The sequence below is a fragment of the Petaurus breviceps genome, unplaced genomic scaffold, assembly GCF_028583685.1.
Source record: "Petaurus breviceps papuanus isolate PSGF00001 unplaced genomic scaffold, PetGlider_PUasm1.0 90919, whole genome shotgun sequence".
NCBI classification, from domain to species: domain Eukaryota; kingdom Metazoa; phylum Chordata; class Mammalia; order Diprotodontia; family Petauridae; genus Petaurus; species Petaurus breviceps.
Window position 1 is genome coordinate 12961278 of NW_027187378.1, and position 26322 is coordinate 12987599.

The 26322-nt window shown below is 40.7% G+C and overlaps 2 protein-coding genes across 5 annotated transcripts in view; one reads left to right on the forward strand and one right to left on the reverse strand.

Annotated features, from left to right (window-relative positions):
- The window catches only part of RIN2 (Ras and Rab interactor 2), a 232301-nt gene that overhangs the window by 145671 nt on the left and 60308 nt on the right, over window positions 1–26322 (forward strand). For 3 of the 4 annotated variants that reach the window (XM_069075484.1, XM_069075485.1, XM_069075483.1), the window contains one exon: window positions 23419–23519. In XM_069075484.1, coding sequence (XP_068931585.1) covers window positions 23419–23519 — 101 coding nt within the window. Of the gene's footprint in view, window positions 1–23418; window positions 23630–26322 lie in introns of those variants that run through there. The other variant, XM_069075486.1, reaches the window with a different exon arrangement.
- LOC138151771 (large ribosomal subunit protein uL6-like) lies at window positions 1641–2458 on the reverse strand. Its single transcript, XM_069075365.1, has one exon. The coding sequence runs from the start codon at window positions 2345–2347 to the stop codon at window positions 1736–1738; it is 612 nt and encodes a 203-aa protein (XP_068931466.1). The 5' UTR covers window positions 2348–2458; the 3' UTR covers window positions 1641–1735.

Genomic DNA, 26322 nt, shown 5'->3' on the forward strand with positions numbered 1-26322 from the left:
TAGATTGGTTATGTAGGGACAACGCATGAGAGACAACAGAGGGACAGGTTAAGTGGCGCATTCACACCCCTGAGAAATCAATCATTCCCTCGAGACAGCCTCTACTACTGGGTAGATTCTCCATGGGAGATTTATAGAAAGATGTGATGCAGACTTCTGGAGGGGTAGCAAACTCTACCAGTGGGGGGAGCAAAAAAAAAAAAGCTGAATAACCAACCTTGAAGTGGAGTTCTTCAGGTGGACAGTTACTTTTTGAATATGTTATAATGGGTATTCCTTTTGTGTATTGGGGGGACTAGGTGGCCACAGAGGTCTTTTCCAACATTCAAGTTAGCAACAATGATAGTAATGATAATAACAATAGTTAGCATTTATATAGTGCCTCCTGTGCGCTTGGGACAGGTAGGTATTATAGTGAATAGATAGCTGAGCCTGCAGTCAGGAAGACTCCCTTTCTTTCTTTCTTTCTTTCTTTCTTTCTTTCTTTCTTTCTTTCTCTCTCTCTCTCTCTCTCTCTCTCTCTCTCTCTCTCTCTCTCTCTCTCTCTCTCTCTCTCTCAATCTTTCCCCTTTTTTTGGAGGGGCAATTGGAATTAAGTGACTTGCCCAAGGTCACATGGCTAGTAAGAGTTAAGTGTCTGGGGCCGGATTTGAACTCAGGTCCTCTTGACTCCAGGGCCGGTGCTCTATTCACTGTGCCACCTAGCTGCCAAGACTCCTTTTCATAACTTCAGATACTTTCTAAGCCTCAGATACTTACTAGCTGTGTGACCCTGGGCAAGTCACTTAACCCTGTTTGCCTCAGTTTCCTCACCTGTAATATAAGCTGGAGAAAGAAATGGAAAACCACTCTATTATCTTTACCAAGAAAACCTCAAATGGGGTCACAAAGAGTTGGACATGACTGAGAACGACTAAGTGACTATGTGCTTAACTCACAACAACCCTGGGAGGTAGGTGTTATTTCTATTCCCATTCTACAGTTGAGGGAACTGGGGCAAACAGCAGTTAAGTGACTTACTGAAGGCCACACAACTAATGAGTATCTGAGGCTGAATTTGGCATTAGGTGTTCCTGACTCCAGACCCAGTGCTCTATCCACAGGGCCATGTGACTGCACTATCTACTAAGTTCTGTGATTCTAAGATTCTGAATACTCAACCTGATGAAACCATATTGACCTATGAAAGTATTGAGTAGAGAATGGAGATCAGAAAGTATCGGCATAGGATACCTACTAGGAATCCCATCCTTTCTTCAATTATCATTAAAAAATATTTTATCAAGGACAATCCTTATCTGGAGTATATTTTCTAAAGCACCTTGATGATGATGCTCCTATTCCAGAACCTTCAGTGGCTCCCTATTGCCTCTTGGATCAGATTCAAATCCATCAGCCTGGCACTTATATAATCTTTCATAGTCTATCTCAGACTTACCCTACCAGACTTATTTCACATTATTCCCTAAGTTCTAGCCAAACTGGCCTACTTGTACACTGAACTCAGAACTATGCCAATTGTATAGTCCCAAAGGAACTCCCTCCTTACCCCCAACCTTTGAGAGTCTCTCACTTTTCAAAGCTCAGCTCATGTGCTACCTCAGGAAGCTCTTTCTGATCCCCTTCTTCATTTTAATCCAATAGCCATTTATTTATTTATTGACAAAAGCATTTTTATTTGACATCTGAATAAGTGTTGACTCCTCAGGACCTGGCCTTTGGCATCTTTTCCAACTTATTCAGCTTGTTGCACTGTGCCTTCCTCAGAAGCATAGATGCCATCCACAAATTTTCTGACATCCTTGTTTTTGACTGTGGTGGCCTGTTGGATCAGGGCAGATGAGTTTGAAACAAGTTCAATGTCATTTCCTTCAAGAATTAGCTCATCTTTTGGGGCTTGAGAAACAGCACAAGCAACACCTGGTCTCACTCGAACTCTTTGGATATATTTTCCACCCAAGAAATTTCTGATTTCAACAAGTGAGCCATTCTCTTGAATGACAACATTGATGGGGAAGTGAGCATACACAGACCTCATCTTGTAACACAAACCCAGGGTGACGCCTTTGATCATGTTTTGTACATGGCTACAGATTGTGTGCACAGTTGCAAGTTCTTTTCGATTTCCCCACCACTTGCCTACCCAGAGCCTTTTTTTCTTCTTTCCAAGGAGACTGAGCTCAACATTGGTATGGTTAAAATCCCTGCGGAGGATTCCTCTGGGCACCTTCACAATAACTGTCCGACCCTTAAGAGAGATGTCAATATTTTCTGGGATGCTGATGGTCTGGTTGCTTAGAATGGTCTTCATTCTGGTAGTGAATGGGCATTTATTAAGCACTTGCATTGTTGTTCAGTTTTCAGTCGTGTCTAACTCTTCATGACCTCATTTGGGGTTTTCTTAGAAGAGATATGGGAGTGGTTTGCCATTTCCTTCTCCAGCTCATTTTAGAAAGGAAACTGAGGCAAACAGCATCATGTGATTTGCCCAGGGTCACACATAATGTGTAATAATGTCTGAGACCAGATTGGAACTCAGATCTTCCCAACTCCAGGGCGGTGCTCCAACTGCTGTGCCACCTAGTCTGTGTTGAACATTGTGTATGCTTTTCACTTCCCATCTGACCTTTGGACATCCCTAGCATGTTTGCCAGCACCTCATCATCCTGTAAGATTGCATCCCCTCGTCAGTGTCCTCTGCCCCTCTATTTGGAAGGCAGTCAAAGAGCTCCTTCCAAAGTCTCCACATAAGGAGGGTTCCCAGGTGAGTTATCTCTTCATTTCCTACCCACCTGCATGTCTTTGGACTTCATCATGCTCCATTTGTATCCCCAGGGCTTAGCACAGTATCTGGTCCCTAATAGGCATTTAATAAATGTATATCAACTAATAATTTTATATTTACTAGTGTCTGTGTGTGGCATACTCCTTACAGAATTAAAATTCTTTGAAAGCATGAACTATTTCACTTTTGTCTTTTTGTCCCCAGGACCTAGTACATAGTAATATTTAACAAATATTTATAGAATTCCATTTGAATGATTCCTCCAGTTACTAGGAACAAAATAACTTTGACATCGAGTTCAGTTCTGCTACTCCAAAGGAGCAGCTCCTGCCCTTCCCCACTGTTCTCCTTCCCCTCTCCTCCCCTTCTGCTCCTCCTCAGATTTTGGAGTACTATGAGATGAAAACATGCATCACTACTATTACACTATTACTCTACTTAACCTTTTTTCTAGGGAGTGTTCTGTTCAAGGTGTATGTTGTATATCTTCATGACAACATTTTCTAATTTAAATGTCACTAGAAAATGTGTGATAAATATTTTTGTCTCAAGAGAAGTGGCTTCAGATTTCAGCTCTTCCATGAAATAGCTATGTGTTAGATGAATGTCAGTCCCTTTAGATCTCTGTTTCCATGTATGAAAGCATTGAATCATCTTTATCTTCTAAAATTCTGTGATTTTACAAAAATACATTTTAGGGTTTTTCTCCTACTCTGCACCAATACATATGAATGGTATTTAAATTCTATTCTAAATACCATTCATATGTATGTGTATATGAATATGTATATATGTGAAAAAGAAAGATAATCTCTGCTCTTACAGAAGCTTACAGTCTAATGGGGGAAAACAACACCCAAATTGGAGGTGGGGCGTGGGGGTGACAGGATGAGAATAATATCACTATTATTGTTACTAAATGCCAAATAGGATTTTTTATTTGATCCTAGAGGAATTAGGGAGCTATAGGGTCAGACCTGTGATTTAGGAATATCCCTTTGGCAACTGTGTGTGTGAGGGGCGGGGTGGGGGGGGTGGAGTAAAAAGGGAGGAACTTAAGATAGGAAGACCAATAAGGAGATTACTGCACTAGTCCAGGTGAACAGTGATAAGGGCCTGAACTAGATGGAGAGATAGTAGTGACAGAGAGATGTGAGAGATGAGGTTCTAAGAATTTAAAAAAAAAAATTTGTTGATAAGCTTATTTTTTTTTATCTGCTTCATTTCTAAATATATCCCACATTCCCATCTCCTCTATCCAGAGAGCCATTCCCTCTTTTAAAAGGAAAGTGGGGTGGGGGAACAGTTCAGCAAATGTAAGAACACACATCACCTGAGTGCGGCAGTGTAGGCAACATCTCATACCCATTCTCCCCCAGCCTGTTTAACAAAGGAAAAGAATGTGATCTCAGCTCTTCCTGGTCCAAGCTTCTTGGTCATTTAGTCTATGAAGTTCCACTTGTTGCTGTTATTTTCAATTGCATTGTCATAGGCATTGTGGTGTATTGTTTTTTTCTGCTTCTACTCAGTTTACCCTGTACCAGTCAATATAGGTCTTTTCCTGCATCTCTAAATTATTACTGTGCATTGCAGCAATATTCCATTGCTTTCATGTATTACAACTTGTTTAGCCATTTCCCAGTCCCCAGACTTGGTTTCCTTGTCTTAGAGACCACAAACGTGACTGAACAACAAATTATTAGTTCAGATTATTGTAGAGAGAATAGTTGGATGAGTGCTAACAAGCCAAGGCCACTTCAGAGAACTCCTAAGCCAGGGTAGTGTTTCTGAATGAGGAACATTTACTTTGCATTTTAGAAAGTTTCAAGGGATTCAGCTGTTTTAGCCACAGTGATTCATCCAGGAATCACTAATCATCTTCACAAGACTATGAAAATGACTGAGCTTTACATTTTTTCATCGCAAAACCCCTTTTCTTCACCCTTTGTTTTCTTCCTTCCTCAAACCAAATGTTGATGTCTGTAGGAATATTGTAATGCCCAACTTACACAAAATCATTTTTTTAAAGTTTCGTTTCAGAATTTTGTCCTTATGTTGCAATTGCCCATCAGCCTTTCCTTCTCTGACCCTCCCTCCCTTCCTCTCATTTCCTCACTTAACCTCCCCTAGATGGCTCTTTCAGCAATAAAATCACAAATGAGCCTGGAACTGAATTTACTGCTCTATTTTACTGGTTCACATCCCTGTCGCTTTGAAGACGAGAACCCTGGAATTGTAGTTAGAGGACTTATGTCCAAGTCTTATCTCTGCCATTTACTATGAGATCTTCAGCACATCATTTCTGAGCTTTCTGAGCCTTAGTTTCCCATCTGCAAAATGGGTAGCTAGGTGGTGCAGTAGATGAAGCACTGGGCTTGGAGTCAGGAAGATCTGAGATCAAATCCAACCTATGACGCTTCCTAGCTGTGTGACCCTGGGCAAGTCATCTAACCCCCATTTGCCTCAGTTCCTCATCTGTAAAATGGAGAAAGAAATGGCAAACCACTCCAGTATCTTTGCCAAGAAAATATCCACGGGGTCACATAGAGTTGGACATGACTGAATGATTGAACAACAGCAACTTATACAGCCTCCTCACATAGTAGTGAAGAATGCACCCTGCTCAATCTGTAGAGCATTCTGTAATTGCAAGTTATTAGTCTTTCTTCAGTATATATGAAACCACTGGACTTTTTCAGTGGCTATATCAGTCAGGCATGAATGAAGAGATTATATATTTATTTTGTTCAGTTGTTTATAGTTGTGTCTGAGTCTTCATGATCCCAATTGGGGTTTTCTTGGCAAAGATACTGGAGTATTTTGCCATTTCCTTCTACAGCTATTTTACATATGAGGAAACTGAGGCAAGCAGGGCTAAATAACTTGCCCAGGGTCACACAGCTAGGAAATAAGAGTCTGAGGCCAGATTTGAACTCAAGAAGATGAGTCTTCCTGACTCCAAAGCCCAGTACTCTATCCCCTGTACCACCTAGCTGCCTGAGATTACATCTAGAGAAAAATAATTAAATCATAGATCTCAGTACTAGAAAGGACCTTTAAAGATCATGGAATCTGGTTCCCCAAAGGCAAAAAAGTTGCTATTATTGTTATTTTCAGCATTTTACAGATGAGACAAAAAGTGGGTGATTGGGAAAGGACAGTTTAATAACTCAGTAATGAAGAAGACAGGTTGGAATGTGTTCTGGCCTTGAGGATTTAGAATTGGATCACAGTCAAAGCTGGCCTCTTAGATCACAGGCAGGTTGTTTAACTGCTCAGGGAAGTTAAGGTCCATTATGTTATACATTCATTTAATTCATTCAATAAATATTTATTTAGTGTCTACTATGTGGTGTAGGCACTGTGCTAAAGCATAGTAAGTGATGAAGAGGGACCAGAACCTGGTTCTGCCTAGTGCATTTTTTTCTCCTATATGAAGCTGAGACCTTATTCATTTAGGAAGGAAGGAAGGAAGGGAGGGAGGAAGGAAGGAAGGAAGGAAGGAAGGGAGGGAGGAAGGGAGGGAGGGAAAGAAAAGGGGGAGGAACTAAGAATGATACTAAGAGTATAAGCCTGAAGGACTGGGAAAATGGAAGCACCATCTGGCTGAATTCCTTAGACTTCTTCATCATGCCCCCATGCCTAGTACCTTCTACCCCACCCCATAATCTCTCCTGTTTCCTTTTGGGTATTGTCTTCCCCCATTAGATTGCAAACTCTTTGAGGTCAAGGACTGTCTCTTTTTCATATTTGTATATTCAGTGCTTAGCATAACGTCTAGCACATAGTAGGAGCTTAATAAATGTCTATTGAATGCCTAACTGACCTTTGACAGTAATAGCACAGTTTGGAAGAGGAAAAGGTATAAGGGAAAAGAAAATGAGCACTCATTTTTTGCCTAGGTGTACTCATTATTGGCAAAATTTCATCATTCTGCAAAATCCCATCAGCATCGAGGTAGAACAGTGGATAGAATATTGAGTCTCTCTAGGGAGAACTAGGTTCAGATCAGCTTTAGACACTTACTGACTGTGCAACCTGGAGTAAGTCACTTTGCCTCAGTTTACTCATCTGTAAAATGAGGACAATAATAGCACCCACTTTGCAAGGCTGTCCTTAGATTTGCAAAAGTGCTTAGCACAGTGCCCGGCATAAAGTAAGCACTCTATGAATGTTAGCTATTATTATCGTTGTGATTATTTGGCTTGGCACTCCACCTCATCACTACTCCAAGACTTTCTTTATTAGATGGTGCGGCATGACCTCCGGACCCTCCATGAGGAGAGGGAGCTCAGCTCAAAACATCTCATTTCTTGTCTGGCTACACTACTTTGGCATTTCTCTGACTTTTTCACCATGCCTCCTTCTAGGGTACATTTCTTCCCTTTATCCCCATCCCCCTTCCAGTTTCCTTTTGTGTGTCTTCCTGCCATTGGATTGTAAACTCCTTGAGGTCAAGGAGTGTCTTTTATATTTCTATCTTTATTTTTAAAGTTCAGTGTCTGGTACATGGTGGGCACTTGATAAATATTTACCAACTGTTTGGGATATATTGTGTTTGAAATGGTTCTAGATGACCAATAAGCAGTTAGTGATACAATATTGGAGACCAGGAGAGGTTAGGAATGGATCAAAAACATCTGACAATCACCTGCATAGAGAAGATAAATTGAACCCCATGAGAGCTGAGGGCATGACCAAGTGATGGTTTGGAGGGAAAATGGAGGAGTTCTAAGAACAAACCTTTGGGAGAGACCCATAATTCATGTCAGTGACCTATAGAAAGATCCAACAAAGGCTGCTGAGAAGGAACAGTCAGATAGGAATAGGCCCAGGAGCCAACATTACTGACATAGAGCCTTCCAGTTAGGACTGAAACAGACAAGCTTGATCTGATTTGTTCATGTGACAGGGTCCTTTGGGCTTCCATTCAGCAAAATTGTGTTTGCACCCACCCTACTATGGACAGAGTGAGGTTGGGGGGAAAGGAGTAAAGAAGAATCCATGCCATCTTTGAGCTTATTGTTTAGTAAAGGGACATGACACACAAACCTTAGAAGAAAAAATTGGTTATCTTGGCCATACTGATTGGTAAAAACTCATTACTCTAGTCATCCCCAAACCCCTGTTATTTTCCTGCTGAGCTTTACTACTAGTGTAGCCTGTAATCTCCAACCAGACATCCAGCTCCCACCCAAGAGGCCCTGCTGATTGGTGGAAGCTCACTCTATTCATCTAGGCCCAGCCAACTAACCATCTTTGTGCTATTCCACTGTAAGCATCTCTACCACACCCCCCTCTACTGCTTGCTCCTCAAACAAGAACCAAGCCAATCCTGCTGTTGCTTCTGGAGAGAACACATCATTTGACTGCCCCTTTGGTCCACTCACCATCCCTGTGACTTGGTCCTTCCCTGGCCACCCCCACCCCCCAATATATGTTGTATCCCCTATCAAAATGTTAACTCCGTGAGGAGAGAGACTGTCGCTCTTTTGTATTTACACCTCCAGAGCTTAACACAGTGCCTAGCGCCTAGTCAACCTTAGTTCATCCATTTTCATGCTTCCTTACTCTTTCTTCCTCCTTCCCTCCTTCCCTCTTCCTTTCTTTCTTCACCTGACATCTGGACCAGTCCTTCCCAAAGAAGTAAGTGCAGAATAAAGAAGTACACAGACCAAAAAGAAGAGCAGATACTAAACAGAGAGCAAAGAAATACTTCTGGAGAAAACAGTTCAAAGAATTACAGATTTAGAGCTAGGGACCTTAGAAGACCACCCCGTCCTACTCTTTCTTGAGTTTTACAGGAAACCAAGACCCTCAAAGATTAAAGCTCTTGTCCATGGTAAGTAAGTGGCCGAAGTGTGGCCCCTCCAATTCTAAAGCCATTGCTCTTCTCCGATACTAGGTTACCTCCTAATAGCTCTTGTTCTTGGCAACTGTCGCTTTGTGAGAGGGGAGGGTTTTGACTTTATATTTGTAGCCCCATCATCTCGTAGTAAAGGCAATCAGTAGTTGATATGTACTTATTAAGCATCTGCTTGTGCCAGGCTCTGTGAAAGGCAAAAGACGGTCCCTGCTCTCAAGTCCCTGGCACACGGGAGGAGTTTACTGTATGCCTGCTAATGGGACAAATATTGGAAATTAGAATGGGTTCGCCAACTGTCCTTGACGTTTCAATGAGTCCAATAAGATAGCTGACAAGGATTATTTTATGAGTGTACAAAGGTAAGTGCTCCCATTATAGAATGACCGGATTTCTCCTATTTTGGGAATGACAACTCTGGTAGGCTTATATTTCTATACTTGGCCACAAAAAAAAGTCCCTCCCCTTAGACTGTAAGCTCTTTGAGGGCAGATAGCTGTTTTGCTATTGTCTTTACATTTCCAGTCTTAGCATAATATCTGACTCATAGTAAGTGCCTGACAAATGCTTGTTGACTGACTGACTTTTGCAAAAAAGAAAATTAGCCTTTTGAAAGGACTTTTCAGAGGACCTCTCAATTACAGGGCGTGTCACAGGTGGTTGCATGTATTTTGGTATAAATCCAAATTTTTATGAAGCAAGTAGTGCTTGAGTATGAGTTGTTTATCAGCTTTTGAAACCCTGTGTGAATGTTAGCCATTATTATTCTTTCAGACCCTCCCCCTCCACACACTCGGTGCCCTGGCCAGACTAAGTGACGCTGCCCAGCATTGATATCTATCTGCGTGTCACTGCTGAGGCAGTTTCCTGTGCCTGGACTTCCTGCTCTGCTTTCTCTCAGCAAATCTGTGGAATTCTGAATGCTTTTTTTTTTCCTTTTTGGAGGGGGGAAGGCTGGGCAATTGGGGTTAAGTGACTTGCCCAAGGTCACACAGCTAGTAAGTGTTAAGTGTCTGAGTCCGGATTTGAATTCAGGTCCTCCTGACTCCAGGGCCTGTGCTCTATTCATTGTGCCACCTAACTGCCTCTTGGATCTGTGGAATTCCTACCAGTCCTCTGAAGCCCAACACAAATGTTCCACTTTACACACAGCTTCCCTCCAATTTCCCAGGGCAATGACTATTGTCTCAGATTTTACATGCTTAATCCAGCTCCCATCTATTAAGAACCTCTTGTTTGCCAGGTTACAAAGCTAGAAAGGACACTAGAGATAATCTAGTGCAGCTCCCTCTTTCTATAGGTGAAGAGATTGAAGCACAGAGAAAATGACCTGTCCAGAGTGACATGAATTTTAAGTAGTCCATTACTATTGTTCCATTGCTCTCCCATGCACTCATCTTACATTGTGTATTATCCCTACTAAACCATAGACTTCTTAAGCATCGAGCCTAGGGTCTTACCTCTTTACCTCCCTCAGTTTCTAGTCACAGTGCTCTGCACATGATTTTTTCAAAAACTTCATTTGCTTTCATTCTCTCCTAGCTTCTGGTTATTCTACTACTAGTCACACTGCTAATTTGCACCTCTAACAAAGGATAGACCAAGTCAGAATTCAGTCCTTTAGTCAGTACTGCAAGATTTACTATAGAAAGAAGATGAAATTATGATGTTAGTTAAAAATCATGTTTGGTGGATTTCAGTGATCGCTGAACATGGGTGAGTAGTTTTGTTTATACGCAGCAATTGGAGGTCAATAACACCCTTTTGGTTCTCTGTTAAATACTGCTCAGGATAGACAGTTAGCTTTAAAACGAAGTCCTCTTAAAGACCTAAAATAGAAATTGCTTCTGCCACCATATAAAAGTGACCTAATAAGGGTGTGGCTCCTCAAAAACACTCCTGGGTAATCATTGAGACTTTGGATGTTGTAAGATGGTATGAATAAAGCTGTTTTTATTGGTGCCCACTGATTAAAGTGCAGAGGCCCCTATATTGATGCCTTTTCAAACCATTTTTCACTTAGGGGCCTTCTTCATACATGGATCTGATATCGCTCTTCTCAAAAATCTTCAGTGGTTCCCTATTATCTGCTGTGGGGCAGCTAGATGGCAGAGTGGATAGAGTGCTGGGCCTGAAGTCAGGAAGATTCATCTTCCTAAATTCAAATCTGGCCTCAGACACTTACTAGCTGTGTGACCAGGAGCAAGTCACTTAACCCTGTTTGCCTCAGTTTCCTCCTCCTTAAAATGAGCTGGAGAAGGAAATGGCAAAGCACTCTAGTATCTTTGCCAAGAAAACCCCAAATGGGGTCACACAGTAGTACACAACTGAAATGACTGGACAGCAACAAAATTACCTACTATATGAAGTTCAGATTTCTTTACCTGGTCTTGTTTCCAAACTCTTCTCAAATGCTGACCCTCTACATGCTCTGTGACTTAGCCAAATTGGATTATAATCTATCCCTTTAAAAAAGTTTTGTCATCTTCTCACACCTATCAGATTGGCTAATATGACAGAAAAGGAAAGTAAAAAGTTGGAGGTGATATGGGAAAATTGGGACATTAAAGTACTATTAGTGGAGTAGTGAATTGATCTGGAAGTATGCCCGAAGAGCTCTAAAACTGTGCATACCTTTTGACCCAACAATAGCAGAAATTAGTGGGGGGGGGGGAGGGGAAGGAAAAGAATCTCTGTGTACAAAAGAATTGAAAATTGAGGGGATGCCCTTCAATTGGGGAATGACTGAAGAAGTAGTGCTATATGATTATGACAGAATACTGTCATTCTGTAAGAAGTGACAAGAAGGATACTTTTTCAGGAAAGCCTGAAAAAAACTTCAGTGAACTGAGAGTGAAGTGAGTTAGAACCAGGTGAACAGTGTACACAGTAACAGCAATATTGCATGATGATCAACTGTTAATGATCCAAGACAATTCCAAAGTACTTATGATGAAAGATGCTATCCACCCCAGAGAAAAAACTGCTGGAGTCTGAATGCAGATCCACTTTTAAAAGTTTAATTTAAATTTTTTTGTCTATCTTTTCTTTCACAACATGATCACTGTGGAAATATGTTTTGCATGATGGCACATGTATAATCTATATCAGATTGCTTGCCTTCTCAATTATGGAGGATGGTTGGGAGGAAGGGAGAGAATTTGAACTCAAATTTCAAAGAAAAGAATGTTAAAAATAGCTTTTACATGTAATTAGAAAAAAATAAAATATTTAAAGGAAAAAAGGGGAAATAGGGCAAGAGGGGAGGGAAACAAGCACTTGTTAAGTGTCTGCTCTTAAGTGCCAGGTAATTTACAAATCATTTGATCTTTACAGCAACCCTGGGACACGGGTGCTATTTTTTTTTTAAAGCAATTGGGGTCAAGTAACTTGCTTAAGGTTACACGGCCAGTTATTTTGTGTAGGTGCCAAGTATCTGAGGCCGGAACTGATCCCGGGTCTTCTGACGCCAGGGCCGGCACTCTTACTGCGCCACCTGATGGGTGCTATTATTACCCCCATTTTACAGATGGGAAAACAGACTGAGAGAGGTTAAGGAGCATGATCATAGGACCATACAGCTAGTAAGTGTTTGAAACTGAATTTGAACTCAGGTCTACCTGACTCAGAGGCAGATGTGATGAAGTGGATTAAAGTCAGGAAGACCTGAGTTCAGCCTCAGACCCTTACCAGGTGTGTGACCTTGGGCAAGTCACATAACCCTGTTTGCTTCAGTTTCCTCATCTGTAAAATGAGAGGGAGAAGGAAATGGCAAACCACTGCAGTATCTTTGCCAAGAAAACCCCAAATAGGGTCACACAGAGTAGGAAATGACTGGAACTTCCTGACCCATGGGCCAGCATTCTGTTCACTTCACTGCCTAGCAGTATAAAGGAGAAGTGTCCCCATCTCTCCCTAATCATTTCCAAGGTGAAATCTTTTCAAGATTTGCAGGATCCCTGTGATCTTCTTAATAAACCTAAACAAATGGAAGGTCTCCAGAGTTTGAGAGAATGAATTTTCTTACCAATCATCTTTAATCTTTTTCTGGGCTTTCTTAAAGGCAATAGATATAGTTAAGATGACTTGCAGGAGTGAAAGAAAACCAAAGGTCCCCTAGTTCACTTTTCACCTCAGTACCATTTGACTTTTCTCACATTCCTGGTTTAAAGACTACTCAGCTCTACTACTTTTTCCCCCCAAACCAACTGATAACAGCAGGAATGTGACAGTATGTAGAACTTACTTAATCAACAAGTTTTATGTTAAACACAAAAATTCTCTCTGCCTCCCTAAAAATAGTGTTTTGGTTTCTTTTTCCTTTCTTTAATTGTGTGCCCTATTTTCCATCAAGGAAAGAAAGTTCTTTCGAATTCATGTTAGTACACATTAGTAGTTTTTCTAGAGGAATGAAATTGGAGGGGTGGGGGAGGGTGTGTGTGTGGGGAGGGGGTGCTCTGGGGAATACACAAGAAACTAAATTGAACAAAGGTGTGGTATATGATTCAGTGATCATTCCTGTGACTTCAAAGCCCCATATCTCCTCTGATCAACACCTGACAGCTTACTGAAGCAACAGCCTCAGAGTTTCATCTTCCAAGATTTGGAGATCCAGCTAAAATACAGATACCCTTTGGAGGGGAAACACTCTATACTGTCATCATTTGTTTCTCAGTATAAAATGAGCTTTGGGCAACCTTGCTCTTTATATATTGCTTTTCATTCATAGCTCACCTCAAAAAACTTAGAAAAGCTTATAGAATTTTTTAAGTCAGTCTCTTTTCTTTTCCCCTCCCTAATTAAAGCAGCTAGAGGTCACCGTGGACAGAGTTTGAAGCCTGGTGACAGGAAAAACTGTTCAAATCCAGCCTCAGATACTCAGTTACATTGGCTGTGTTACAGCCTCTGCCTCAGCTTCCCCAACTGTAAAATAGGGATAATAGCACCTCCTTCGTACCGCTGTGACGATAATATTTACAGATTGCTTAGGCTAATGCCTAGCACATTGTTCCCCTCCTTACTTGTAAATCTCAAATACATAGAAAATTCATACAGGTAAACCACCCCAATTCTGTAACTCTCTCCCTTCTCTCTCTTGAAATATTTTGAGGCTCAGCCTTGGTGGCGTTTCTTCCAAGAAATCTTACTTGATTGCTCTTTATTTTTATTTTTTTAATAGCTGCTCTCTTTGCGTCACCTCACTTCAATAAGCATTTTCTTAATGCCTCCTATTGCCAGGAACTGTTCCAGGTGATAGAGATAGAAACAAAATGAAATAATCCTGTCTTCAAGGAGGTTACCTTCTTTTAGGAGGAGGGGCAACAATATATACACAAATAAACACAAAGTACTTACAAAGTAATGTCCAGGGGAGAGGGTAGATTACCTTGTATTTAGTTGAATGTTTCTATTTGTATCTCTCTAGAGAACCTGAGGCCTTGCAAAATAGGCACTGTTTCATTTTTGTCTTTGTACCATCTGGCCTTAGCACAGCCCTGGCTCTGATTAGGTGATTAGTTATGAATAGAGGTTTCGGGTGAGGACGAAACCACCCTTCCCCACCCCCACCCCCCATTGTATAAAACAGAAGTTGAGTTATAGACTTAAATTGATTAAGTACTTAATTTAAATGGAAATGACTTATTGACGACTCCTTAAAAAGTTGTAGCTGGACTGAATGTTCCATTGGCTGATACTTGAAAGGAGGGAGGAGTTTGGAGGAGCTTTTCTTATGGAAGAGGTCGGTTTCTCTGGAGAGGAGAAAGTAATGGTGGCCCAACAAAAGATGTTGTTACTTGTCCCCATCCTGGAAGAGAGGTAGGAGCTTGGGAGAAAGGAATGCTAGATGCTAGAAATAAAAAGACATTTGGGCATTGGAAAAGCTAGGCCTGCAAGCAACATAATCATTCTTGGCAGCTTCTATCTGGGATTCATTTTGGCTGAAGTGAATTCAAGTCTCGTTTAATTCAACAGATATTTATTAAGGGCTACTGTGTATAGAGCAAAGTGTTACAACCTAGGGAAAGACATAAAAGATTTTTTATAAAATCTTTTTTATAGAAGATATGAAGTTTATATCAAAAGTAGCTCCTGTCTTCAAGGTTTAATGACCCCATTGTTGCCAGAAATACATTATAACCTTTAAGTTCTCTTGAAATGTGTATTTTCAGCCTTGTCTTGAGGTTTGTTACCATTCTTGGACTTGGTGTAGGCATGCCACAAAATAAGAAAAGTTTTCTATTTCTGAGGATGAAAATTGAATCATTCACCTAGTGATCCCTGTGTGCAAGGCACTGTGTATTCCCAGAGTCTTAACCTCAGGTCAATGAACTTTTTAAAAAAATATTTTGATGACTTTTTTCATATGCTTGGTTTCTGTCATAATTGTATTATTTTGTGTATTTAAAAACATTTTGCAAAGGGATTTATAGGCTTCACCAGACCGAGAAAGATACCTGTGACACAAAATTCAAGAACCCTGGTCCATTTTGGTCCTGTGACCCACTGACACTCACTTCTTTACTATTTTGACAAACAAGGCCCTCTGTATCTGGATGCCATGCCTTTTTACTGACTACCCTCCATCCCATTCCCATGCTTGGAATTCTCTTTCTCTTTGTTTCTGAGGTTTCCTGGCCTCTTTCAAATACCGGTTAAAGTCTCACCTTTTATCCCTCTTTACTGGTGGTAGTACCTTCCCTCTAAGATATGTCCAGTTTATTCTGTATGTAGCTGCTTGTTGTTGGGTCTCCTCCCCCCCCCCCCCCTGCTCTCAAGGAGCTCACAATCTAATGGGGGGGGGTGGGGGGAGGGGGGGAGGGGGGGGGGGGAGGGGAGGGGGGGGAGAGGGGTGGGGGAGGGAGGGAGAAAGAGAGAGAGAGAGAGAGAGAGAGAGAGAGAGAGAGAGAGAGAGAGAGAGAGAGAGATTTCTTTATTTTGGGGTTTGGTTTTTTGTTTTTGCTTTTATCTCCCAGTACTTAGCATAGTGCCTAATTCATCGTAATATTGATATAGAAAAATAATATTGTAAATTAACATAGTAATATTAATAAAATACTTTTCTATTTGACTGGAGGTAGAAGGGGAAGGGACCTAAGAATAAGAAGGTCTCAGAACCAAGACCTTCTTTCTTGGGAAAGGTAGGAGTTCATCATGAGAGTAAGTTAACAGCAATTACTAACATCACTGGGTTCAAGGCAGGAAAAGGTATTTAATCAATCAATAGATACTGATCACTGTGTGTCAGGCACTGTCCTAGGAACTAGGGGAGATGGGAGAGGTGAATAATGTAGAGTAAAGAATGTTCATTAAAACTCATGAAAGTCATTGAGACTTCTTTAATGATAACAATAACCTTTAAAAAAATACCTTTTCAATCAGCAAAAATCTTTTCACCCTTACACGTGATCCCCCCCCCCCCCCACACACACACACACATTTAAGGGAGAAATCCCCCACAAAATCCTTTTTCAAGCACAACACTTTTCCACATGTCAAAAAAAAGTGATTATTCTGTACTGAGTCCATGTGACCCTGGGCCTAGTCTTCTGTGACTGGTCATTACAATGATCTCTAAGTGTTTATTAAGCATGTTGCTGGTGATACAATTTAGAAAAAGGCAGTTCCTGCCCCCAAGGAGCTTACAATGTAATGCAGAAAGACATGACAAAAGGAAAGTGAAAAGGTCCAAGAGGATGGGGGGAGAGGGGAATGATGCTTCCTGGGGTTGTGAGCCAGCAGAGCTGCTATTGCAGTTGGAGAATGGAGTGAGCTAGAAAATTGTGTGAATCCCAAACCCTGAAGGTAAACTTTGGGAGGAGTTTACTGCTCCAATCCCTAGCCCTCTAATCTGAGGGGAGAGCCTACTGAAACAGTTGGCAAGGTGTTGAGTATTGACTGAGTCGGACAGGCCTGCTTTAGAGATTTCAGGTGATCCACTTATCTGGGGAAGGTCTCAAGATAGTTGCCTGGGAACTGATCAGATTTCCTAATTCTTTCAGAGGTGTCTTTACCATAACAATAAGAGAGCAGTCTTAAGTATGAAATATGATACCACTAGGCTATTGAAAATATAGTAGAGATGAGTAAAACACAGGGGAAAAAATTTTAGAAGATGTTAGTGATTGCCATTTCTTTCTCCAGCTCTTTTTACACATGAGGAAACTGAGGCAAGCAGGACTAAGTGACTTGCCCAGAGTCACACAGCCAGGAAGTCCATATTTGAACTTAAGAAGAGGAGTCTTGCTGACTCCAGGCTTGGAACTCCATCCATTGCACCACCTAGCTGCTCCTAATAGTAATAGCTAGTATTTACATAGCACTTACTCTGCACCAGGCACTGTCCTATGCACTCTATAAATATCTCATTTGATCCTCACCACACCCTGGGAGGTGGCATTGTTATCTCCCACATTTTTGTTTTTCAGTTGTTTCAGTCTTATCTAACTCTTTGTGACCCCATTTGGAGTTTTCTTGGCAAAGACAATGGAGTGGTTTGCCACTTCCTTTTCTAACTCATTTTACAGGTAAGGAAACTGAGGCAAGCAGGACTAAGTGACTTGCACAGGGTCACACAGCTGTAGTGAGAGTTGAACTCATGAAGGCTAGTCTTGATTTTTCTAAGCCCAGTGTTGTGTTCACTGGACCACCTAGTTGTCCTGACATTACCCCCATTACAGATGAGGAAGGTAAGACAAAAAGAGGTTAAGTAGTTTCTGGGACCCGAGCTACTAAGTGTCTGAGGGCAGATTTGAAGTCAGGTCATCTTGACCTCAGGTCTAGCACTTCATGTACTATGTTACCTACCTAAGTTAAGTTTGGGTGTTAATTTTACCTCTCTTGAAGAACTGTTGTGAGGAAAGCATTTTGTAAAACTTAAGGCTCTACATAAATGTAAATCTGTTATTAAATGTAAAACTGTGTAGTCAGTATACAGAATGTACATCTGCTATTGTTATTAATGATAGAAGAATCTCATTTAAGGAAAGTGTTTGCCCTTCTAATTTCTTGAATCATATGACAATAAATTTTTCCATGGAGAACAGAAAAAAAGAATTATATATGAGACCATGAATCTCTAAATTCTTTTTAAAAAGCATCTAACTATGTATTTGGGGCTTTTGAAGTATATATTAAATTTAGCATAGGAACAACATCACCCTGCTAGTCTCTGCCCTCTTCATCCATCCCTGTTCATTTTGGTAAATATTTCAATACACTCCTTCTCCCTGCTACTTTTTTCTGTTGAACATTTCCTTTTCTCCTGTTTCTTTTCCTTTTTCTCCTTCCCTTTCTCTTGAATTAGTTTTTTTTCTTCCCTTGCCCTCTTCATTAATCTAAATAATGAAGTAAAAAATTTTTTTAAAGTGGAAAGGGGATTAAGATGGAAGAGGATTGAATGGTGTATTGGTGCAAATATTAGAGTTGTAGCTAGAAAGAAGATTTGGATCAAATCTTGGCTCTGCCACTTTAATTTAAAAAAATGTCATATATGCAAGGTAGGACCAAAAGACATTCATTCTTCTAGAACAGAGCTGGGGAACCTGTGGTCTCAAGGCCACATGTGACCCTCTATGTCCTCAAGTGCAGCCCTTTGACTGAATCCAAACTTCCCAGAACAAATCCCCTCAATAAAAGGATTTGTTCTGTAAAACTTGGACTCAGCAAAAGGGCTACTTTTGAGGACCTAGAGGGCCACATGTGGCCTCGAGGCCACAGGTTCCTTATCCCTGTTCTAGAAGAATACTAATTCTGAGATAATATGTATAATAAAACACCATTTTGTAGAGATGGGGTGGAAAAGAATCTAGGAAGATTTTGCTTCTGCCTGGAATGAATTCACTGATTTCTCCTTGGAATCCCTGGTTTCCTTCTAAGCTCAGTTCAAATGCTGGCTCTTAAATCATCCTCACACCCCACCACCACCCCACTGCCAGTGCCTCCTCCCCACTCAATTACCTTGAAATTGGGACCTCAAGTAGTCTAATGGGTAAAAGAGTTGGCCACTAAGTCAGTCAATACCTGGTTTTAATTTCTACCTTTGGAACTTTTAGATTATAAATTTAGGAAAAGTACATTGTTAGAGAAACTGATAAAATCAGAGGTCTATTCAATATAGCAATCTCATGCATGCATGTGTGTGTGTGTGTGTGTGTGTGTGTGTGTACATGTTGATTTATCTGGATGGTGTGTGAGTTCTTTGGGAAATGGTATTGTTCTTTGAACAATTCCTTATACATAAGATTAGGTGTCGGTTCTATTATTTCATTTATATAGGTAACTTCAGAGCCAAGATGGTGAAGTAAAAACAGGAACCTGCTTAAGCTCCCACACCAACCACTATAAATACCTGTAAAATATGACTAAATAAAAAAATACCTGTACAATACCTGTAAAATATGACTCTAAACAAATTTTAGAACTACAGAACCCACAAAGTGACAGAGAGAAACAAATCTCCCGCTGAAGGCAGCCTGTCAGGCCAACAGGAAGGGTCTGTCACACTGGGCTGGGAGCCCAGCACAATCCCTCATGAGCCACACAGGCTCAGATCTGGGGTGGCCCTGACCAGCAGTCCAGACTGGCCAGAACAGATTTCAGGAGAGTGAATCACCAGCAGCTGTGGCGGTTTCCAGACTCCTCAACCCATAAATGCCAAAGAGAAAGTAAAAGGTCAGTGGGGTACCCTGTTGATCCCAGGGTAAGAGAAGAACCCAGTCTGGCCTCCACCCCTGGGGTGAGAGGTGGCATGGCAGAGGTCTGGCTACAGCTCCTGCCACATGGTTGCCTTAGGAGCTCCTGGCCTGCAGATTGTAGGGGGATCAAGTGATCATTCAAAGGGTAATGGCTCTTGCTTTGGCCTGCTTGGATCTGTGTTGCAGTCTTGGGTGGTGGTCCTAGGGTGAGGAACATCAGTGTGCCAGAGCTTGTGGTGGCTGTAGAGAGGGTACCCTCATAGCTCTGACAACAGGTCTAACAGCATTTGCGAAAACCCCAACAATTTGGGACACAGCTCTTTCCACTCTGGAAGCACAGTTCTACCACAGCAAAGAGCTCAGAAGTCAAGTAATTGGCTGGCAAAATGAGCAAACAGGAAATGCAGTCAGACCATAGAATCCTTTTTTGGGGACAAAAAAGGATCAAAACATGGAACCAGAAGAAGACAACAAAGTCAAAACTACTGCATCAAAAACTTCCAAGAAAAATATGAATTGGTCTCAGGCCATGGAGGAGCTCAAGAAGGATTTTGAAAATCAAGTAAGAGAAGTGGAGGAAAATTTGGGAAGAGAAATGAGAATGATGCAAGAAAATCATGAAAAGTGAGTCAACAGCCTGACTGAAGAAAATAACACCTTAAAAAATAGACTAACTCAACTGGTAAAAGAGGCCCAAAAAGCCAATGAGGAGAAGAATTGTTTAAAAAGCCAAATTGCCCAGATGGAAAACCCAGATTCAAAAACTCACTAAAGAAAATAATTTCTTCAAAATTAGATTGGAGCAAATGAAAGCTAATGATTCTATGAGAAATCAAGATACTATAAAACCGATCCAAGCAAATGAAAAAATAGAAGGCAATGTGAAATATCTCATTGGAAAAACCACTGACCTGGAAAATAGATCCAGGAGAGAGAATTTAAAAATTATTGGACTACCTGAAAGCCATGATCAAAAAAAGAGCCTAGAAATCATCCTTCAAAAAATTCTCAAGGAAAATTGCCCTGATATTCTAGAACCAGAGGGCAAAATCAGAATTGAAAGAATTTACTGATCACCTCTTGAAAAAGATCCCAAAAAGAAAATGCCTAAGAATATTATAGCCAAATTCCAGAGTTCCCAGGTCAAGGAGAAAATATGACAAGCAGCCAGGAAGAAACAATTTGAGTATTGTGGAAACACACAATTTGAGTATTGTGGAAACACAATCAGGATAACACAAGATCTACCAGCTTCTACATTAAGGGATCACAAGGCTTGGAATATGATATTCCTGAGTTCAGAGGAGCTAGGATTAAAACCAAGAATCACCTGTCCAGCAAAACTGAGTATAATGCTTCAGGGAGAAATACGGCCATTCAATGAAATAGAACACTTTCAAGTATTTTTTTTTTTGTATTTTGGAGGGCAGTTGGGGTTAAGTGACTTGCCCAAGGTCACATGGCTAGTTTTGTGTTAAGTGTCTCAGGTTGGATTTGAACTCAAGTCCTCCTGACTCCAGGGCCAGCACTGTATTCACTGTGCCACCTAGCCGCCCCAACTTTCAATTATTCTTGATGAAAAAAATCAGAGCTGAACAGAAAATTTGACTTTCAAATACAAGAAGCAAGAGAAGCATGAGAAGATAAACAGGAAAAAGAAATCATAAGGAACTTATTAAAGTTGAACTATTTACATCCCTACATGGAAAAATGATAATTGTAACTCATGAGACTTTTCTCAGTATGAGGAATATTGAAGGGAATATATATATATATATATATGTATGTTTGTGTGTATATATGTATATATACATGTATATATTTGTATAGGAGGGTTATGTGTGTATAAATACATATTTGAGTGTATGTACATGTATACATAGACAGAGGACACAGGATTAGTTGAATAGGAAGGGATGATATCTAAAAAATAAAATTTAGAGGTGAGAGAGGAATATATTGGGAGAAGGAGAAAGGGAGAGATAGAATATGGTAAATTATCTCATATAAAAGAAGCAAGAGAAAACTATTACAATGGAAGGGGAGAGCAGGAAGGTGAAAGGGAATGGGTCAACATTACTCTCATTTAATTTGGCTCAAGGAGGGAATAACATACACACTCAATTGGGTATCTTACCTTACAGGAAAGTAGGGGGGAAGGGGATAAGAGGGGGGATGATAGAAGGGAGGACAGATTGGGGGAGAAGATAGTTAGAAGCAAACACTTTTGAAAAGGGACAGGGTCAAAGTAGAAAACAGAAGTGGGGACAGGATAGGATGGAGAGAAATATAGTTAGTCTTTTACAATATAACTACTATGGAAATGTTTTGTGTAACTACACATGTACAACCTATATTGAATTTCTTGTCTTCCCAGTGGGGGTGGGTGAGGAGGGAAAGAATCTGGAAATCAGAGTTTTAAAAATAAATGTTAAAAAAAAAAGTGTTTTTTTCATGCAACTGGGAAATAAGATATATAGGCACTGGGGTATAGAAATTCATCTTGCCCTACTAGAATATTAGGGGGGGAGGGGGAGGATATAAGATAGAGCAGATTGGGGAAAGGGGGTATTCAATAGGCTTGCTATCTTCGGGTGGGGGGGTGGGGGAAAGACAAGGAGAAAATTTGTAGCTCAAAATCTTGTGGAAATGAATGTTGAAAACTAAAAATAAATAAAAGATTAAAAATAAGTAAATTATATAGGTAACTTCTCAATGTTATTACTTACTGGTAGTCTTCCCTCTGCCAGTACAAGTCCACATCTTTTCTACAATTTATTAGTCATAAAGTGTTCCCTGAAGCACTGAGAAGTCAAAGGCCTTGCCCACAGATGGTTCAGGCAGAGGCAAGATGTGAAACTGAATCTTCCTAATATCAAACCCAGCTTTCTCTACTATACCAGGCTGCTTGTCCAAGTAATAGGAAGTTAACATGTGCTTGATGATTGATTGATAGGAGGAAGTTGGCACTTGAGCTGAGCCTTGCAGCAGCTGAGGATTCTGAGATACAGAGGCAAGGAAGGAGCATATTGTAAGACTGAAGAAGAACCTACGGGAATCATTGATGCCTACGCTGTAATACCAACTACTCAGAATTGTAATAAGCTAGCATTTAGATATTGCTTTAAGGTTTACAAAGTGCTTTTCATAAGTTATTTCAGTTCATCTTCATAACAACCCTGAGATAGGTTCTATCATCTCACTCATTCTCACACAGATGAGGAAACTAAGGCAGGATCTGAACACAGGTTTTTATGATGCCGGGTCCCACACTCTATATACACTGTGCCTCAATTGAAGAATCACAGAGAATCATAGAATCTCATAGTTGAAAGAGGTCACAGAGACCATCTAGTCCAACCCATCCATATCTTGTCCAGTAAGAATCCTCTTTACTTCATGTCCAGCCTTGGCTTGGAGACCTTTCAGTCTGGAGAACTGAGCAGTAGGAGACCACTTTCGCTGGAATGACTCTTCATATAACTTCTCCATGAGATTTATTTAAAACAGCATTTCTGCTTTATCCCATGTCACTGTCAATGTGAGCATCTCCCTAACTCTGTGCTAAATAACTGTATTCCAATCCCCCAGAAAAGACCATAATTATAGAGGTTAATGATTAAACAATGAGGCAAAGGTTTTGTTTACTTATATTGGACTTGACTTTTAATTGCTTCTTTTCTGAAACAGGAAAATTTAAGAAATCATAATAAAGAAAGTGAAATTCTGTCTTTCTTTTGGCAAAGTATGATTTGAAATATATCTACTGCAATTTTTAAAATATTTATTTTTTTCTTGCTGAGAAACGAAACTGGTTGAAATTTTTTTTTATTCATCATACAGCTTAGTACAAAGCTAAAGAAATTTAAGAACTTCCCTTTCTCGATAAAAGCTTGCCCAGTCCCCTTTGTTTTTCCTGTTGTTAGAGGAAATTCATATAGCCCACGGGAAAGAAAAAAAAAAGGTTTGTAATCTCCCTCTAGTTCCTATTGAGGTAAAGTGACTAAACTTGGCTGAGCCATATTGTCCACGCCTCTTTCACTTTCTGACGTCATACTATTTTTGTCTTTGAATAGCTCATTGACACGATCGCCTCAGAGATCGGAGAACTGAAACAAGAGATGGTGCAGACAGATGTCAGTCTGGAAGATGGACTGGGACCCACTGAAATACCCAGGTGACCCCAAAATCTGTTCATTCATGGAGAAGGCTGGATGCACTGCTTTAGATAGGAGAGTTGAGGTTTGGGTTCCCTGAGAGCCATACAGCTTTAATTAGTCCTTGGAGGTAGGTGTGGCTTATGAATGGACTTTATGTCTTTGTTTTAATTACTTTGAATGCCCTACATTCACTTGAACTTTGCCCCCTGTCGATGCTCACTGGCACTGAGAAATCATGAGTTACTTCTAGAGTATTCAGTTAAAAAACTCCATTTGGGGGAAGAAATTCAAATAGATTCTTACTGGCTAATTAGAGGTAAGTCTGGTTGTTGTTAGTGCTGAGAGAATTTAAAGGAAAGTCCAAAGAGGAGTATTTTTGCATTTTCAGGTCAGGATCAATTAAAACAGATCATTTGATGGTCCACCTGGAATAATCAGCCACAACCAAAACATTTGCTTACCAGTAAAACAGGAGAGGGCTTGGGCTGGAGAGCACCGAGTATGGCTAGGAATGACTTAGAAAGCAGCAGCACTCTTAGATTTGAGGGATTGTTAGTGAGGGAAATATGTGAAGTGGAGGTCTTGTTTCTTTGGATTTCTGGTGTAAAATCTTCAGCAGGTAAAGAAGGAAACTGGATTATAATCATGACAAAGTAAGGGAAAACACTAGAATTAGAGATACTAGTAACCATGATTCCTTGGACAATATCCTTATATCAGCAACTGAGTCTTCTGCCTGGGCTGGTATTGACACTTTGTTTGGTCATCTCCTCCAGAGAATTAGGTTTATAGAGTGGATATTCCTGATCAGTGGGGAAAAGTGGAATGCAGGAGCAACACTGTGAAGGAAACCCCAAGTGTTCTAGCAGGTTTGAAACCAGCCAGACTTGTTTGCCAAGGTAGTGTGAGGGGAAGATAGCACAGCCCCAGGGATCAGTTCTGCAGTTAAAAGGTTGTTATAATTTCCTTTACAAATCTTATTTACCTCTCAGAACTATTTCTTCTTTACCTCTGGAAATTCTGTGTATCCCAGTAGTTAGTTGGGCAATGGATATGAGAGTATTTAATCAATACAGATTATAGCATTGTCTCCTAAGTAATAGTTATGGCCTCAGATAGTACTTTGTGTCCTTTTATGTCTTTATGAGTACTTTGTTTCCTTTAATGTCCTTATCATCCATCATTGGAGATTGTATATTCTTATTATCTGTTATTGTCTTATCTCTCTGCTAGATTGTAAATTCAAATGAGATAATGTAATGCGAAGCACTTTGCAAACTTCAAACCACTAAATAAAAGTCAGGTGCGACTATTGCTACTCACTTCCCTGAGTCCAGTTCTGTCCAGTTCAACACACATTAGAGGCGATAGTCTGTTGGCCTCTTCCATACTACCTACAACATGTTCATGTCTCTCTCATTCTCAAAAAACCTTCAGTCCGTCAATCCTTTCCCCCAAAGTTGTTGTCTTACGTCATTCTGTATCTCCCTTCCCTTTTGTGGGTAGATTCCTTGAGAAGTCTGTCTATACTAGGTGCCACTACTTCCCTTTCCTCTCATCTCTTTCTTAAAGCTTTTGCAGTCTGGCTTCTGACCTCAGCATCCTTCAATCGAAGCTATGCTGTCCAAAGTCATTAATGATCTCTTTGTAGCCAAACCTAATGGCCTTCTCTCAGGCTTCATCCTTTTTGACTCCTTCGATAGCCTTTGACTTGATTCTCCCTTCTCTCTAGGTTTTCATGACACTGCTGTCCTGGTTCTCTTCCTAACTTCCGACCACTCCTTCTCTTTCTCCTTTGCTGGATTCTCATCTATGTCATGTCCACTTAATGTGGGGGTATATACCAAGGCTCTGTCCTGGGCCCTCTATACTACTTCACATACTGACTTCATCAGCTCCCATGGTTTCAACCATCATTTCTATGCATATGACTCAGTTCTACTTGTCCAGCACTTACCTCTCTCCTAATTTTCAGTTACCTCTTAGACATATGAAACTGGATGTTCCAGGGACATCTAAACTAAAATGTCCAAAATTGAATGAATATCCCCCCCAAACTCTTTTACTGTCTAGGGTATCACCAATTTCCAGTCACCCAAGGCTACAACCTAAGTGCTATCCTTGACTCTTCACTTTTTTTAGTCCGTTCCCCTCATGTCCAATCAGTTGCGAAGAGGAGTCTACTGACTTCTGTCAGATATGTCCCCTTCTCTGCTGACACTGCAGCCAACCTAGTTCAAGTCTCTTGCCTCTTCAGTCCATTCTCAGCTATCAAAATGATCTTCCTAAAGCACAGAACTGACCATATCACCCCACTTACTCCCTATTCAGTAAACTGCAGTGACTTCTTTTTGTCCTCAAGATCAAATATAAAATCTTGTTTGGCTATTTGAGACCTTTTATAACCTGACCCCTTTCTATCTTTCCAGTCTGATTACATCTTAGTGCCCTACAGCTATTATATGATCCAATGCTGACACGAGACCCTCCATCAACCAACTTGGTGCATTTTGCTTGGCTGTCTCCCATGCCTGGAATTCTCTCTGTCCTCATCTCTGCCCCCTGACTGTCCTGGGTTCCTTTAAGTCTCAGCCAAAGCCCCACTTTCTTCAAGAAACCTTTCCCAACCATCCTTAATCTCAGTGACATCCCTCTGAGACTCCCCCAATTTATCCCATATGTATATATTGTTTGTACAAGGGAACAAAACGTTTACATGTTATCTCTCTTATTAAGCTGAGCTTCCTGAGAGCCTTTCTTTGTATGCTCGGTGCTTAGCAAAGTGCCTGGCACATACTACCAGACACAGTGCCTGACTAC